General features: G+C 43.4%; 1 protein-coding gene across 8 annotated transcripts in view; it reads left to right on the top strand.

Moving 5' to 3' along the window:
• Window positions 1–16,238, top strand: part of LOC113031912 (transcription factor COE3) — a 136,409-nt gene that overhangs the window by 80,433 nt on the left and 39,738 nt on the right. For 4 of the 8 annotated variants that reach the window (XM_080305382.1, XM_080305378.1, XM_026184453.2 and 1 more), the window contains 3 exons: window positions 11,719–11,800; window positions 11,882–11,999; window positions 16,019–16,149. In XM_080305382.1, the coding sequence (XP_080161508.1) occupies window positions 11,719–11,800; window positions 11,882–11,999; window positions 16,019–16,149 (331 nt within the window). Of the gene's footprint in view, window positions 1–11,718; window positions 11,801–11,881; window positions 12,000–16,015; window positions 16,150–16,238 lie in introns of all 8 variants that reach the window. The other 4 variants (XM_026184461.2, XM_080305375.1, XM_026184444.2 and 1 more) reach the window with 1 other exon arrangement.

Raw genomic sequence — 16,238 nt, 5'->3', positions numbered from 1 at the left:
TTTAACCACTGTGGCCTCCTGGAATTTGTTTTCAGACCAAATTCTGCTGAAAGTTTTTCAAAAGCTACACACAAAAGGAATAAAGAGCTCAAAGTCTGACCTTTTCAAGTGACTTATATAACTGTTTTCTTTTGTTTTGTCCAGCTTAGCAAATTCAAGCGTCAAGTCAGCTATACAAAATCAGCACTGAGTGGAGCAGGCCTATTGATTTTAGAAAACAATTTATTATTACTATTTATTTATTTACTTATTTTTCAGTGTTTAAACAGTAATTCAGGTATTGTTGTTTGCAGTTATTTTTATGTATTTGGGGGAGGAAAACCTCTTAATAATTTGCTAACTAATGCTAACAAGGCATATGAAGTCTCCAACATGGGTAAATTAAAGTTGAGGTAAGTTAAATTACCAGAAAATGCTAATATGCCTACGACAATGCAATACTACCTTGGCCCAAAAAAGCTTGAAAAATGCTACACCTGCTAATAATCGAACCTACTTTTGCTTCCTGAGTATGGCAATTTCGAGATGAACAGAATCAACTTTTCAGGATTTACTTACCTGGATGATTGAGCATGCATCAAGACATGTTAAAGCTAAGTTTTGGCTAAACGTTTACCTTTTCAACAAATGCTAACTTTTGCTAATAAAAAAGTGCCTAACAGATTGCTTTTTGAGATGGCAAAATGTAAAGGGCTGAAACGTGTTTTATATTTCTTCATATATAAAATGCATATTTAAAAGTTAAAAATCAAAAAGTTAAAAGGGCTAAAACTCTGGCTAATTCAGCTAAAAGTACAAAGAGACATTTCGTAAAAAACAATGTAAAAGTAAGAAGAAAATAACTGGCAACACATTCTCCAGTGCTTAGGAAAGAGTTTAACAACAAAACAAAATTGGAGTAAATTTGCTGATAAACGATAAATCTTGAAACCTGAGATAAATAGCATTGCTAACGTAGCATAAGAGCATAAGCTACACTAGTGATTACATTGTTTTTCAATGGAAAGTCTTTTCTTAAGCTTGGAAACTGTAATATATTGTAATCTGAGTTACTTTAGTGGGGGTCATTTTAGCAGAAGTAAAATAATGTATAACTCTATTTTGCCCCTGGAAATCCCTGCAAGACCCTTGAAGGTTGCCTGGAGTTTGATGGATTTCAGTTTGAGAGCCAACAATTATATTTTCATATCTAAAAAGACAGAATGCGGCTCTCTGTTTAAATCTACAGAGTATTTCTTTTTTTTTAATTTAGCAGAGCAGACCCCTCACTGTAACCTCCGTGAGAAAGCCAACAGCTTCTAGGCTTCCAGGTTCTGTCCAGTTTCTTCCAGGTGGTTCCCAAACTGTTTCCAGGCCTGTTCTGGCATATTTCTCACTGTTTGCATCGTCTGTGGATGTTTATCTGGTGGCAGCTGTTCTCTCAACGTGCACTCTGCCTAGCAATATGGTACAAACCCGTACACATGCAATGTACTGCTCGTCATGTACTGCCGTAAACTACAACTCCCAGGATTCCCAGAGGGAATCTGGGTGATGGGGGACACTGGGTTGGCCATATCGCAGTGTGGATACATGGAGGAGCAGAGGCAGGTTGATTAGATTGGATTTGTAGGTGTGCTGGGGTGGACAAATCAATGGAAACATGCAGATGATGATTGATGTTTGGACATCCTCTGCATTTCAGTCAGCTTTAACTTTATTTAATTGTACTTAGAAAATTTTGCTTTTTGGTTTCTGATTATCTCTCCATCTAGTTTTGACCCAGTCATAAAAATTACAAGTTTTTAAACAAAAGATCTTTTGTTTAAATGCTTACTTCATTGTTGTTTTTAACAACATCTAAAAGGTTTATTTGCATGTTTTTATGATTTGAAAAATAGACGATTCGTTCACATTAAAATTAGACGGTGATTAGATTTTTGCGTGTTTAGCTGCGGGTGAGGGTTTGCAATGTAGGGAAAAATGTAAGATCCACTCATATTTTAGTGTCTCACAGGGAAAACTCACGGATCAGATGAGTCTAGCTTTAACCTTAGTGTTACAGTTTTTGCTTTAAAATGTTGAGTGTGTGTTTTATGCCAAGTTTGTGTGTCTGGGTGTGAGTTAAAAAGGCTTACATGTGTGTGTGTGAGATTTCATGCTTATGAGGACGTGGTTGTTTTTCCTCTGAATTTCTCACTTTTCCAGCTCATATTTATGTCCTGATGTCACACACAAACACACACACACACACACTGGCTGCAGTGTTGCGTCACACAGATGATTTTTCAATTGCAGAGACAAATATGCTGATCGTCATGACAACGCTGCCAAAATACAGCTGGGGAGTAACCTGAGTTCAGTGTGGGGGAGTGAGTATGTGCTGGTGTTCCTGTCGTTGTGTGGACATGATCATTGGGTCACTATGTGAGGACTCTCGCTTTCTTATGGGGACAAAGACCGAATCCCCACAAGGTCAATAAATCAGTGGGTGAAGAACTGGTTCAAGATTGGAGTACACTTAGTTTGATGCTAGGATAATATTACCATAAGGTTAATTTAATCTTACAGGTTATAATATAAGGTGTGAATAAGGTTAATTTCTGGTTAGTGTAATGGTAATACACTATATGTATATATAAAATAGCATAATTTATATTTAAAAGCAGTTGGTTTTCCAGTCAGGAACTTTCAGGAAACTGAAGGTGTTAAAGAGAGTTCAGTTTCCTTGAAGTGGGGTTATATAAGGTCCTGAACCATAGCTGCTGTGTTTCCTGCAGCAGGAATTATTAGGCTCAACCCCCTAAGACGATTTTATACAACTAAAGGAATCAGTATGAGTTCAAGTGGGTGATAGTCTTTGGACTTCACAAGACTCCATTCATAAAAAGTGGAATTTGTCCTCATAAAAACAGGGCTGTTTTTAGTCTACTGGTGCAGCGACTGGTTAGGTAGTTCTGTAGTTTTACTCTGTTTATTTTTGGTGTTGTTGGATTGGTGTATTTGGATTCACACTTTGACTTATTCACTGTTAGACCAGCATCGCATCTTTGTGGATGCTGCAAGAAAACTTTGAGAGCAGCTGGAGAGTGCTGCTTCTGCAAACACACCAGATAATAATTTTAACATTAGGTTTAATTAGAAGTTAGTGTGGCTTGACATAGTGTTAGTGTAATCTTAGAATAAGGTTAAGATGATGGTGCATATCTGAAGTGAAGAAAACATGGCTGTGTGAAACAACTTATTCTTATATGACAAGATATGAGATGTTTTTGCAGAGTGTATGCTGCAAGGAAACACTGGTTTACTCTCTGTCTGTCTCTCTCAGGCAGTATGAAATAATTATGGGATGTTCTGTTTGTCTCTGTGCTCCAGGAACTCAGCAGGGTTTTTTTTTCCAGTACATACACAACATCTCTCCAAAACATTTGTACACACACACACACACACACACACACACACACACACACACACACACAGACACACACACACACACGTATTTAACCTCCAGCTAGCAGGAAACAACAGAACACGAACAGGAAGAATCTACAACACTTTCATGTTAAAACATCTCTGCTGTGTTCCCGTTGGCTCCAACATGACTCCCGTACAAACAAGACTCCTTATTCAGCCTCTTACATCCAGGCCTCTGAATATCCGTTCTGAGCTGTTTACTGTCACAAAAGTTTAAAAAAATAAATAAATTATAGCGTCTTCTATTATCGCCACAGGCCTCCACACTAGGGGGCGCTGTAGATACTTGCTTTGATCCAATCACATGTTCTTGTTTACTGATGGGCTGTTACATAGAGATGGTGCATTTTAAATATATATTTTTGTAGTTTTAGATTCAAACTACGGGATCATGATGGTTAAACAAACTCACAAAAGCGATCATTATTATCATAATCTGTATGTTAACATAGAGGAAATTAGAAAAACGAATAAATGAGTCTAACTGTCAGCACAATGTAATGTTGGTTATTATTTATTAGTGTAAGGTTAGATTTAATGGGACGGTAGGACGGCAGTGTGATGGTAAAATAGGGTTCTGGTGAGATTCATGTAACATTAGGATAAAGTTAGTTTAATCAGATTAAGGGCAGGATAATGTTATGGTAAGGGTTATTGCAGTGTTTGGCTTACGTTACTGTCAGCGTATTGCTGGAAAAATGTTTTGATATGAAATTAGGATGAGTAAAGTGAGACTAATGAAACAAGGTTATGAAGGAGTTAATATAATGTTACAATAAGGTTGGTTTAGCAAGCTTAATGGGATGACAAGTTTAATTTTAAGTTTATTGTAATATTTGTTTTCAACAATGTTAGAAAAAGGTTTGGCTTAAGTTGTTTCAAAGTTTGGATAAGGTTAGACTAAAGTTAGTCTGGTAAGCCTATAAGGTCAGTATCCTGTTAGGATAAGGTTTTGGTAAGGTTAGGATAACATTACTGCAGTATCATTAATCGGGCAAGGTTAGGATACTATTAAGGTAGGGTTAATATAATGTTTTAAATAAGTTAGCAAGATATTAGAATTGGTTTTTGGTTATTATAAAGTTAGTATAAGGTTGGGGGTAAGGATAGAATAATTTTACTCTAATGTTAGAGTATAACGTTTGTTTTAAGTTGCTATGAAGATAATGTGAGGAAAGGTCTTGGGTAAATGTGTTACAGCGTTTCATTTAGGCTAATGTTAGCATCATTTTAGAGTAAGCTTTGGGTAAAACTACTACATAGCGAGGATAAGGTTAGAGTAAGGTTATTATTACATTTTAGTTTACTGTTAGCATAACGTTTGGAAGATGTTAGGGTATTGTTACCTCAAAGTTTGGATAAGGTGAAAGTTTTTTGGCTAAAGTTCTTGCATTTCTTGGTTTAGCTAAACGTTAGCATCATTTCAGACTAGCGTTTTTGGTTAGAAAAAAGTTATAAAAACTCAAATAAAGTGAAATTCTGTTTTCTGGTGTTGTGTAAGATATTGTTGGGACAGTGTTAGCTAAAGTGTGGACGTGTTTCATATTTAGATATCGTTACCGGTCTGTTGTAACAACCGTATCAGGGTCAGAGAAGTTTAGAGCAATTAGCGTCTGAAAAATCTTCCTCCCTGCAGATGAACTTCTTCATGTGTTTTTAGATTTTGGCTTTTGATCCTTGCAATGGAGTCATCATGTTTCCAGCCTTTTGGAGCGATGGATTTTGTGCCACTTTATTTTTAAATGAAGAAAAACTTCCCTCCGGTCACAGAGGGGGAGGAAGAGGCGGGGATGGGAGCATCGCTTTCTTTTTTTATTATTGTGATCGATTCAGATTGATTACGTTCACATATTTAACGTGACGCGCTCCTCTCTTACTGTTGCTTCATTTGGAGCCAAAACAAAAAAAAAAAGAGGGGGCGGCCGGATGACGTTCCGCCGCCGCCACTGCCGCCTCCTCCCAGAATGCATAATGGCGGCACTCAATATTTCAGACGGAACAAATGAATTGCGCGAGGCTCTTTTAGCAGAATAAACTGCTTTTGCGCATCAAGACAAAGTCTGGGGACTAAGGGACCGAGGACCTAATGTGTTGTGACAATAGACAGTAGAGAGGCTGTGTGTGTGTGTGTGTGTGTGTGTGTGTGTGTGTGTGTGTGTGTGTGTGCGTGTGAGTGAGACAGAGGCAGATCTGTTCCAGGGACTGTTTTAGTGCCTCATCAAATATTTAGTTTGATTGTACATGGTCCTGTAATTGCCATCTTGGCTTGTGAATTATTGATGGCGTGTAGCAGAGCCAAGGAGGGCCCTCATCCACACACACCCACACACTGCTCGCTCATGTGCTGTAATAAGGCCAGACAAAAGCAAAGACACACACACACACACACACTGAGGCTGGTGCTGAGGCCAGTGAATCATCATGTAATGGTAATGGGCATGAAGCTGCTCTTGTTTCATATCCTAATTAGCTGCAGAGGAGCATCATCTGAATTCCTCAGTAATTATTTGAAGAGGGCGTTTCAACAACACGGCAGAGTCAATATTAGACTTTACTCGACCTTCTAATGAGGCGGCCCTTCTTCTTCCTCTCCTTCTGATGTTTTTGTAGCTCAAGCTGCCTCCCAGCTTCTCCTTCTTATTTTCTCGCTTTTGTTTTTCAGCTGCAGATCCTCCACGGTTTGTTCGTTAGCTGCAAACAAATGAGATGTGACGGCGAGGCGGTTAGCGGGTTAACCAGGACGGATTGCTGTTAGCTCGCCGGCAGCCCCGGCTCGCCACGCTTGGCTTTGTGTTTCGTTTCAGTTTTGTCACCCGTAAGATGAGCTGGAGCTGGTGGCGAAGGCGGCGGCGTGCTGGCCCAGACTCGCCGGGCGGTCAGGTGGTAAACCTGCAGCGGCGGGTGGCGTGGTGGCTTCTCAGAGAGCATCAAACTGTGAGGGCGAGCGGCGGCGGTGGCTGCAGGATCAGCAGCACGGCAGCTTTTAAAAATACTCCTGCTGAAATATTGATTTTTTTTCTGCTTCTTTTTCTTTCTTGCCTAACGTAATAAGTGAGACACTCCAGGGAGGGCTGTGTGTGTGTGTGTGTGTGTGTGTGTGTGTGTGTGTGTGTGTGTGTGTGTGTGTGTGTGAGAGAGAGAGAGAGACAGAGAGAGAGAGAGAGAGCATCCTTGCTCAGCCCTCAGAGTGTGTGTGTGTTCATTTGAACTGTGTGTGTGTTCATCAGGGCCTTGTAATCTGAGCCTGACATAATTGCTTCCCATAGTGCACTGGGTGTGGTCGGGGTTGACATCATCTAGAGTAGCCGGCGAAAATGCTGAAGTCAGACCGACGCCCCCCCCCGATGTGAGCTAATTTAGCTTTAAAGGCGCTCCACTGGAACAATTACACCAGCCGCGGTCACTTTCCTTCTTCCATTCAGAATTAAAGGCCTCAGCAGCGATTGACCACTCACAGGAAGGTTTCAGGACTTTCTGCAGCTACCACATAAACATCGAGGGCCTAGAGGTCAGAGGTCACCCAGGGATGACTGAAAATGACTAGAAATAACCAGAAACTAATGAATAAGTGACCAAAAACAGAATGTATATATATAAACCGAGATACAGAAGGTCATCAAACAACCGCGGAGAACCACAAAATGGCTTTAAAAAAAGAAAAATTACTACAAAGACGACAACGACGCACAAAACAACGGCGCTGAACTGTAAAATGGATTCAACGAGATGAAAACAAGAGCAATTAGAACCAAAGCAATGAAACAGAATTGAATAATAACCAGAAATCGAGATGGAGAAACACAAAACTACAAGAAATAATGCAGAGAGAGATAAAACGACTTCAAAATGACACAAAAAAGGACTTTACGGAAAGACACAAGGTCAATGAAAGCCTTCAAATAGACTTGAAATAACTGTAGAGAGAAACTAAATGAGGCAAAATCCCAAAGGACACAAAACAACCACAAAGAGAGAAAACGGGATCAAAAAGAAAATTTAAAGGACACAAAATTACTTAAGACAAACAAAACGACCACAATGACACACACAGGCCGACTTTAAAGACGTAAATTGGCTTCAAAGAGACAAAAAAGGAGCCCAAAGGACACGACATGGTTTTAAAGACCACAAAGTGAGAAAAAAAAACTGCCCTTTTAACAGCTTTCTTCTGATTCGCTGCCCCTCTCAAACAGAAGGTTCAAGCAGCAGGTGGGAAGGACACAGAAACCTTTATATATATTTTGTTACCCGTCCACCTGAATCCACACTGATGTAACCTGACGTCCACTTTAAAGCCGCGTGTTTCCCGGGTGCTGCCGCTCCGTGTGACGGGAATAATGGGAACGGTCTGGTGGATGGTGTTTAATATTCCCACAGGGGAGAACCAGGTTTGTGATTTAGCTTTAGTTCCTAGGAGGGGAAATCTTTTTTGACTTTAATATCATGTTGAACACAACTGCTGCTGTGTATTCCCTCCACGCCGCCTGCCAGGCTGTGCTCTCCTGAAGGGCAGCGCTGATTTCAGAGCTGCATTACGCTCCGCTCTCCGTCCTGCTATAATTGATTGTCGGTCGGTGTAATGAGGTGACAGCTTACACCAGCAGACTCCGTCTCTCTCATTATCTTTACCTCCTTTTTAAGAGCCCGAGAAGAAGGAGTAGAAGAAGGAGTCGGGCGGGCTAATGACGGAGCTCCGCCTGCACGCTTCGCTTCATTATTTATTGTGTTTTAATACGTTTTCAGGGAGGAGAGCGGCGCTCCTTCACTGTCTCCTCGTCCTCTCACCTGCAGTGCTGTCGACCTAATCCTCAGACTTTCATCTGGTTTCAGTGGGAAAAAAAAAAGGAAGCGATCCAGGTGAAAACTGCTTCCTCCATGTCAGGTTATAATACTCGAGTACTGCGAATATCAGCCTGGTTAACTGCCAATCAGGAAGCAGGTAACAGCGGGCTGTTTTCCACTGTAGGAACTCGAGGTCAGTTTTATCATGTCTATGTGTGCTCCGACTGCAGGACCTGCCCTGTGGGGCTTCTTTAGGGCCGTTTAAGGGCAGCTCCCTCTCGACAGCTCGGGGAGGCTGCTGGTCAAACTGGGAGAGGACTACAACTAGAAGCCTGTGATGTCCACATGCGAGGTGCTTTTGGTGTAACTTGGATACGACCTGCAGAAGCAGAGGCCACCAAGAGATCATGGCTCTGTTTCAGAGGCCGATACGCTGCAGCTGTGTCATAAGAGGTTCATTAGCCCTGTTTCTTTCCGTTTTACTTTCACTTGCCGGTCAGATTTACACATTAAATAGTATGCACAGCCACCCTTCCACACCGTACTGTTGGGCACTGATGATATAACCTGGTGGGTTAAACCACCGGTGGGCCACTGTACTTTTCAGAGCCACAGAGCTTTCAGCGCCTCCACCCCGGTGAGGGTCAATTAGCCACACCTGTCTGCAGAACCGCTCCCAGAATTCAAACACCTGGCTGGGATCGTGCCGGTCCACCTGTGGGGATCCGGTCAGGGTCTGGGAGGTTCCTCAGCAGCTTTTATGATGTGGGGCGGGTTGATTCACTGGTGGAGAACAGCGAGGGTGGTGGTTGGGGGTATCATCATCAGCAGAACGCTGACCTGTAACCAGATGCCCGAGCTGTCAGTGGTTTTAATGTTGTGGCCGTTCTACGTTTACGTTTGGACTCCTTCCTTTGTTCTGATTCTACACAAAAATAGTGGGTGCAGTATGTCGACATGTGCAGATATTTAAAAAAATGTGTGTGTGTGTGTGTGTGTGTGTGTGGGTGTGTGGGTGTGTGTGTGTGTGTGTGTGTGTGCTTTAAGTGCCAGTGTGGTTGAAGTTAGATGTGCCTGCACTGGAATATTGTTGGTGTGTACACAGTATATACTGTATGATTGTGTGTATTCCATTGTGTATATTGGGTGAGTGTGTGTGTGTGTGTGTGTGTGTGTGTGTGTGTGTGTGTGTGTGTGTGTGTGTGCCCCTGGTCTTGTCTCCAGCTGCGTTTTAATTCAATCCGTATCGATCCATATCAGCTCTCTGAAGGACTCAGTATCATCTGAATGGAGCTCCATATTATTCTGTTCACTGCCATAAAGGGCATTAGAGCCTCCAGAGCAGCAGATCAGCTTTCAGTCAATACACACACACACACACACACACACACACACACACACACACACACACACAGCTCGCCGCCTCCCTCTGCCTCCTCGCTGTGTCTCTTTGAAAGGCTTAGTTCACCCCAAAATTTTGAGGATTACATTTGATTGTTTCCATGTAAAGTGTTTCTATTTCTGACTTTATTTATTATCTACACCTAAATGATATTTGCTGTTCAGACCTTGGATGGCATCTGAGGAATGTGATTGGCTGCAGGAGTGCAGCCACTTCCTGATGAAGATCAAGTACCCAAACACTGCTTTAGGACAGTGTGCAGGCAGCAAGCAGCCGTGTGAAATCCTTCTGCAACATGCGCACAACTGTGTTTACAACAAGAGGAAACGGGCCTTTGCTTTCTTACAGAAATATAATTTGTCTGTTAAATCTAGGGACACAAATAATTTATATGAGGAACATACGGATGTTATATATCTCTATGGTGAACAGATTTTAAATCCAATCTCGAAGCTTTGAAATATCTTTGAGAAACACCTCAATTTTAAAAGAATTTGAAGCACGTTTAAAGGAGCACACAGCCCATTTATTTATAAAAATCTGACTTGTTGCGCATAAATGTGTGGCATGTTTTTACAGGGTTTGTGAACACAGGTAGAAATGAATAAAAGGAGCGATGGTTAAAGAGTGTGTGCTTCAGTAATCAAAGTTTATGTTGGAATCTTATGTCATTACGAGCTGTTACGGTGCAGCTGCCGCGGCGCTCGTCTCCGCTCGGATTCTGGATCTTGTTCAGTTTCTATGTCTCTAATGGGGGCCGTTATAAAGTAAATAAAAAAGGACAAAGCTTTTGAAATAAACCGGATGAGGGGGAAGAAGTCCCCTCTGGGTGAAACGGCTGTTTTAAGTTGTAAAAACATGAAAGAGTTTAATGAAAAGGGGTCGAGTTTAAGAGTGTTTACGGTGTAAAAACATAATTATCGAGAATCAGGAGTTAAGGTGGAAGTCCTGCGAGTACAAACAGCCTCTAGCATACATCCACTGATAAAGTTATCAAATATGTCTTAGTTCCATCATTAACGAGCAGCTAAACAACGTTTTTGGTCCAAATTTGATTAGAAGTGTAAAAACGCCGTCAGACTGCACAGAACAGTGAAACAGGCTGAGCGCCCGCTGTGTGTTTTTAAAGATATTGTTACTGTCTTATTAAGGTGGAAATCGATGCCGACCTCGCACAGCCCCCACTCCCGCACCCCCACAGCTCCTCATGCACTCCCAGCATGCTTTGCTAAGGCAGCAGAATAAGGAGGAGGAGGTGAAAAAGATGGGGTGTGGGTATTCTGCCGAGGTTATCCCCTGGTTAATGTGACATGTCTGTCTGCGACCTTGCCGCTTGTTAACTGCCCGGATTATTATTGTGATAATGTGGCAATTAAAAAGGAAGCGCACCATGAGAACGGGGTGGAGGGGCTTATGGTCCGAGAGATGGATGTGCACAGATTACAAGGCAGTGGGAAATGCATTAAGGTGGCAATCCATTCTGACCCCCCCTCCCCCTCCCTTCACCGTCCTCCTCCAAAGCTGCTGGTTATTACCGCCCATCCTCATTGATATCCATTTCCAATCAATACTCCTCTGCTGCCGTAAAAATCGCCGTAAATCAACGCGCGGCGAGCGAGAGATCGGGCGCGCAGGAAGGAAAATCAAAAGGCGGGCCCTAATGAGACGCCATAAGTCTGCAGGAAGTGTCGACCGCCTTTATCAAGACTCCGCTGCAGAATTGTAATTTTATCTGCTGCTCAGATAAAGAGGCGATATGTGACCCGACACGAAGAAACAGCAACACATTCAGCCCTGAGACAGGCTCCGTCCTCTCAGCCTTTCACAGGAAGATGTAGCAAATCTGTGCAGTTGTTAAATAAATGTGTGTGATTTTAGCTTCTGCCATATAAGTTTATTTGGACTGACGCTGGTAAAACTCCTCCTGATGCAAATGAGCGTCCTGCAGAGTAACTGAGCCCGGCTTCCTCTGATTCTCAAACTGTGCCTGTGTTCTGGTTCTCGTCCATTTTGAGCAGCAGTTCAAATGAAACTAATCGTATTTCTCTTTTTTTTTCCTGTTTTGTCTACACATCTTTCAGATTCTTCCTGAAGTTCTTCCTCAAGTGCAATCAGAACTGTTTGAAAAATGCAGGAAACCCGAGAGACATGAGGAGGTTCCAGGTAAAAGTCCAGCAGGGAAGCAGTTATCTTTCATGAAAAATTAAAAATCCGAAATAACCCTGAGGGCTGTGTCCACAACAGGTGGTGGTGTCCACTACAGTCAACGTGGATGGTCACGTGCTGGCCGTGTCAGACAACATGTTCGTCCACAACAACTCCAAACATGGCCGCCGAGCCCGACGACTGGACCCCTCTGAAGGTAAGATGTGACTCAAACAGATCAAATTATTGAGCAGGGTGCAAAGTTCTGGTTTGGATTTTTTTGTTGAGGTAGAATAAAGACAGAATCATAAGCTTTTGTCAGAGGTTTGTAGGACTCGTAGGACTCATTCTGTCGGTCATGTCGATCAGAAGATGTGTAGAAGGTTCAGCTGCAGTTGTGTTTAGTCAGTAATAGACTGCAGCTGTTAAAAAAGTACAAAAAACTCTGAGGTTGGGATCGGTTTCTCCAGCAGACTGCAGGTTTCTGGCTCTTTGGAACAAGGTGAGAGGATAAGCAGCTCACAGGTTAATCTGGTCTTCCTGCTTACGTTTGGTTGTTGTTTATTAAGTGAAACGTCAGGCCTGTATGAAACTCTCTGCCGGCTCAGTGTCCTGCTGGACGTTGCGTTCCTCCGGGGCACGGCGAACAAACGCTCCGTTCTTCCACCTTCCAAGGCGACCAAATAAAATGCATCATCTGCGTATAAACTTCACACAGTGAAACTCGACTCTGAGAGCTGGAGCTCAGCGGCAACATATCCTCTGAAGTTGTAAACTTTAACGCCACTTTGCCCTGTCCCCACTCTAATAAAACCCGATGACATAAGGCTCTCGCTTGATTCGACCTACTTGGAGTGCCAGGAGGGAGGGGCTTAACCAAAGCTGTAGCAGGTTTTCTGGGCAGAATCAGTAAAAGATATTTCATTTGTGCTCACCGAGGAAGCCCACCAATCACATCCTGTTATATTCTGTCAGAGCATTTTGACACGAGTCAGTTGGAACAAATCAAAAACCTGTTTTTCTTTTAACGTCGTCCTGGTTAAAGTTTTAGGCCTTGGAGCAGCAGGTGGGTAGGGTTACCTGCAAGTCCTACAAGTCAACCTAAACAGGTTCACATTAACCTCCTGTTACTGTCTACAGCTCTTTAGGCACTTTGTCTTGTCCCATTTGGCAACTCGTCTGGGTAACAGAAAGCCTGAGGTTTTTTCAGAGCAGTGAGCCAGTGCGTTTCCTCTCATACATCAAACTACCTCACTTTGCTGTTTCCCTCGACTCTGTTAAAGATGTGAGGCTTTGCCAGGAGAGATGGTGTAACTCCTTCACTTGTTAAAACTCACTTTGAACGCCAAACTCGTGGGGCTCACCGTACGGGGCGCTGGAAGTGTCAGGTGACTGTCGGTGACAGAAAAGTCGACAAGCTGGCGTTCTTACGCCGCTCTTCCTCCTTAAACAGTAAAAAGTCCTCTGACACCTCCCAAACCACTCTGAAGTTTCCCTTGACTTGCGTTAAAGTTTGAGGTGTTTCCAGGAGAGATGGCGTTCCTTCACTTGTTTTAACCCACTTGGAAGCAGGCGGATCTTACAGGGCATCAAGAAAGCAGCATGAACTCCCAGCACTTTTAGCCAAACACCGCCCCTCCGAGTCCTGAAACAATTCAGCACCAGACATCCACCGTGTCCTCCCCTCAGATGCCTCCCTTTGCCGTTTCCTCTGACTTTGGAAAAGTCTGCGACTTTTCCAAAAGCCGGTGATGTAATTGTCTCGTTTGGTTTAACCTACTTGCAGCACCAGGTGGGTGGTGTTTATCACACTCGGGGCATTTCAGTCGAGATAAGGCTACTCGATCAAAGAAGAAGCATCTGCCCTTTTTCTGAGCGTGCCGTCCTGCAGGCCCGTCTCCAACCGCGTGGCACGTCCAGAGCTCTAAAACAAACGCTTCTTGACACTAATCTGTCAGCGCCTTCAGCAGGCTGGGATCCTTGTGTGCCTCACCTGTGAAAGTGCCTCGGGATATTTTGGAAAGTTTATCAAATCAGCAGTCAAACATTCATGAGCACAAGTGTTTGCACTGAGGATGCTGCGTGTACTGTACGGCGTCCTGCAGGGGCCAAAAGGGGATCGTTGTTTACCAGCCGGTCCTGTGTCTCAGCCCACGGAGGGAAGCTCGAGGCCTTTCATCTCATCCAGCCTGGGATGTTTTCAGAGACGATAAAAAGCCCCAACATCTGCTCCCGCCTTTGTCACCAGCTCTCAGCCTCCCGTCTCCTCGATAAAACTTTCCACCGCCGGCTCCTCGTCTTTGTGTTCTGTTCATTTGATTTGAACCCCCCGTTGTTCCCTTTCCAGCACAACCCCCCCCTTCACACCCGCTGGACTGTTTGTTTACTGCTGTGACAAAAGGGGGAAATTAATAAGGAGGTGACAATCGAGTCCTCGGAGCAGCAAACAGCCGCAGCCCTCTGCAGTGGCTTCAGGGGCTGGGGAGGCCGAGTCTTTTCATCTGGAAGAAGTTAGTGCTGCAGCCTTAGAAGGGCAACAAGCATCCTGAAGTGTGGTTCCCAAAGCAGCGTCTTTAAATATCAGTTCAGTCTTTCAGCTTCCTGCTTAGAAACTTGACACATCCAGAGATTTGCCTGGAGATGAAGCTGAACCATTTCCTTCTGATTTAGGGAGGCGCTGGTCTGTTTTAAGAAAGACACGTTTGCTTCCAACCTGGATTACTCAAATCCAGTGTAGTCCAGCCTGATAATCAGTATTTAAGTGATGGAAACCGAAAGCTTTGTCTCTGGAGTCCCTTCACTTTAGCTTCTTTAAAAACATCTTAAAATCAAATCAAATCTTTCAGCATTGGGTGAATTTGTCAATAATGATCTTATGACCCTTTAAAGCCTCAGTGTAAACTGAGTGTTTATTCAGCCTTCTGACAAAAATAAAAGAAATATGGGTTTACTTACATGATTTTTAATTTGTTTAATTTCTGCCACATTCGACATTAAACCTGCCAACAGCGTTTTTAGCGTTTTAGCCATTACAGATGCCTCACCTGTTCGTCCTTTAAGGTGGTTTCTGTGCTTCTCTGTCAGATCTGGAGGCACCTTAAGCTGGTTTTATGTCGAATTTTTCCACAGGTTGGTTTATTTATCAGTTTTCAGTAAAGACAGCAGAATCTTGATGTCTCTGCTCGCGTCGGGCCTTCATGCAGATGTAGAAACAAAATGTAAAATAAGAGATTTATCTAAATCACTCAGAGCTTTCTCAGTGAGCTCACGCTGCCAGTAACTGCTGGCAGAAAGTCATTACCGCGCTGATAATAATGGAGAAAATTGTAACTGGGATGTTTAATCGAGTCTTTGAATGCAGCTTTATAGATGAGATCACATAATAAACAATGAGAGACTCGTTCATGCTCTGACTGGAATATCAGATCGTCCTCCCAATAAAACAGCTCTCGGTCCGGGAAAAGGTTGTAAAGCTGCGGAGCCTCGGCTTGCTTTGCGTCCGTCCGCCTGTCTGACTCGACTCGGCTCGAGTCCGGACACCAGTCTAGTCATTACGGAGACACTGTTTATATGGAGAACCTTATCGATCTCTGTGGCGTTGGAAAAACCAATCATTTTGCATTTTGTATTAGAGGGGGGAGTAACACACTGAATCTGACTGAAAGCTCTCTGTGGGTGTAAGAAATGTCACAGCTTCAGGGTTGTTAAAGATTTGTTGCCTTTTTCATTACCTTCCCCAGATGAAACATCTAAATAACGATAAAAATATCAGACTCGTCGTTCTCTTCCTGCTCGCGGAAAGTATGATTCTCACGTCGGTCTGCATGTGATGCAGGATGAATTCTGACCTGATTTTCAGGAAGCAGCGCGTTTCAAAGGGCATTTCTCCAGGAAGAACACACACTCACACCATTTGATGGACGTCTGAACCAAAGTGTTTAAGCTGGCAGATAAAATTTAACAGGTTTTAGATGAATTATGTCACACAGGCCTGCAGACCTCCAGCCCTGGAACCAGACTGGTTGGTGACCAGTTGGCTGGAGGTTGTCTCGGAGAGCCTTGCTGTGATTACTTTGGTTGAACATGGCGTCTGGGACGAACACCGACTGGAAGTGTGGAGCTGGTCCCACCAGCTGAATGAGCTCTCTAAAACGATCTGATGTCTGTTACTTGACCTCTGTGTGACCCCAACTGTCACTTATGCTGCTGTCATGTGTTTGTATGTTTCCGAAGCAGCCACTCCCTGCATCAAAGCCATCAGTCCGAGCGAAGGCTGGACGACTGGCGGCGCCACCGTCATCCTCATCGGGGACAACTTCTTCGACGGCCTGCAGGTCGTCTTTGGCACGATGCTGGTCTGGAGCGAGGTGAGACGACTCTTATTCAGATATCACACATTAAATGCTTTACCGGGTTGTTTAAGGCCCCGTGTTTTGCACTCTAACATTTTTTAGGC

Source organism: Astatotilapia calliptera, chromosome 2 (assembly GCF_964374335.1).
Source record: "Astatotilapia calliptera chromosome 2, fAstCal68.1, whole genome shotgun sequence".
Taxonomy (NCBI): Eukaryota; Metazoa; Chordata; class Actinopteri; order Cichliformes; family Cichlidae; genus Astatotilapia; species Astatotilapia calliptera.
Note: the sequence above shows the minus strand (reverse complement) of the source record. Positions and strands in the feature narration are given on the sequence as shown.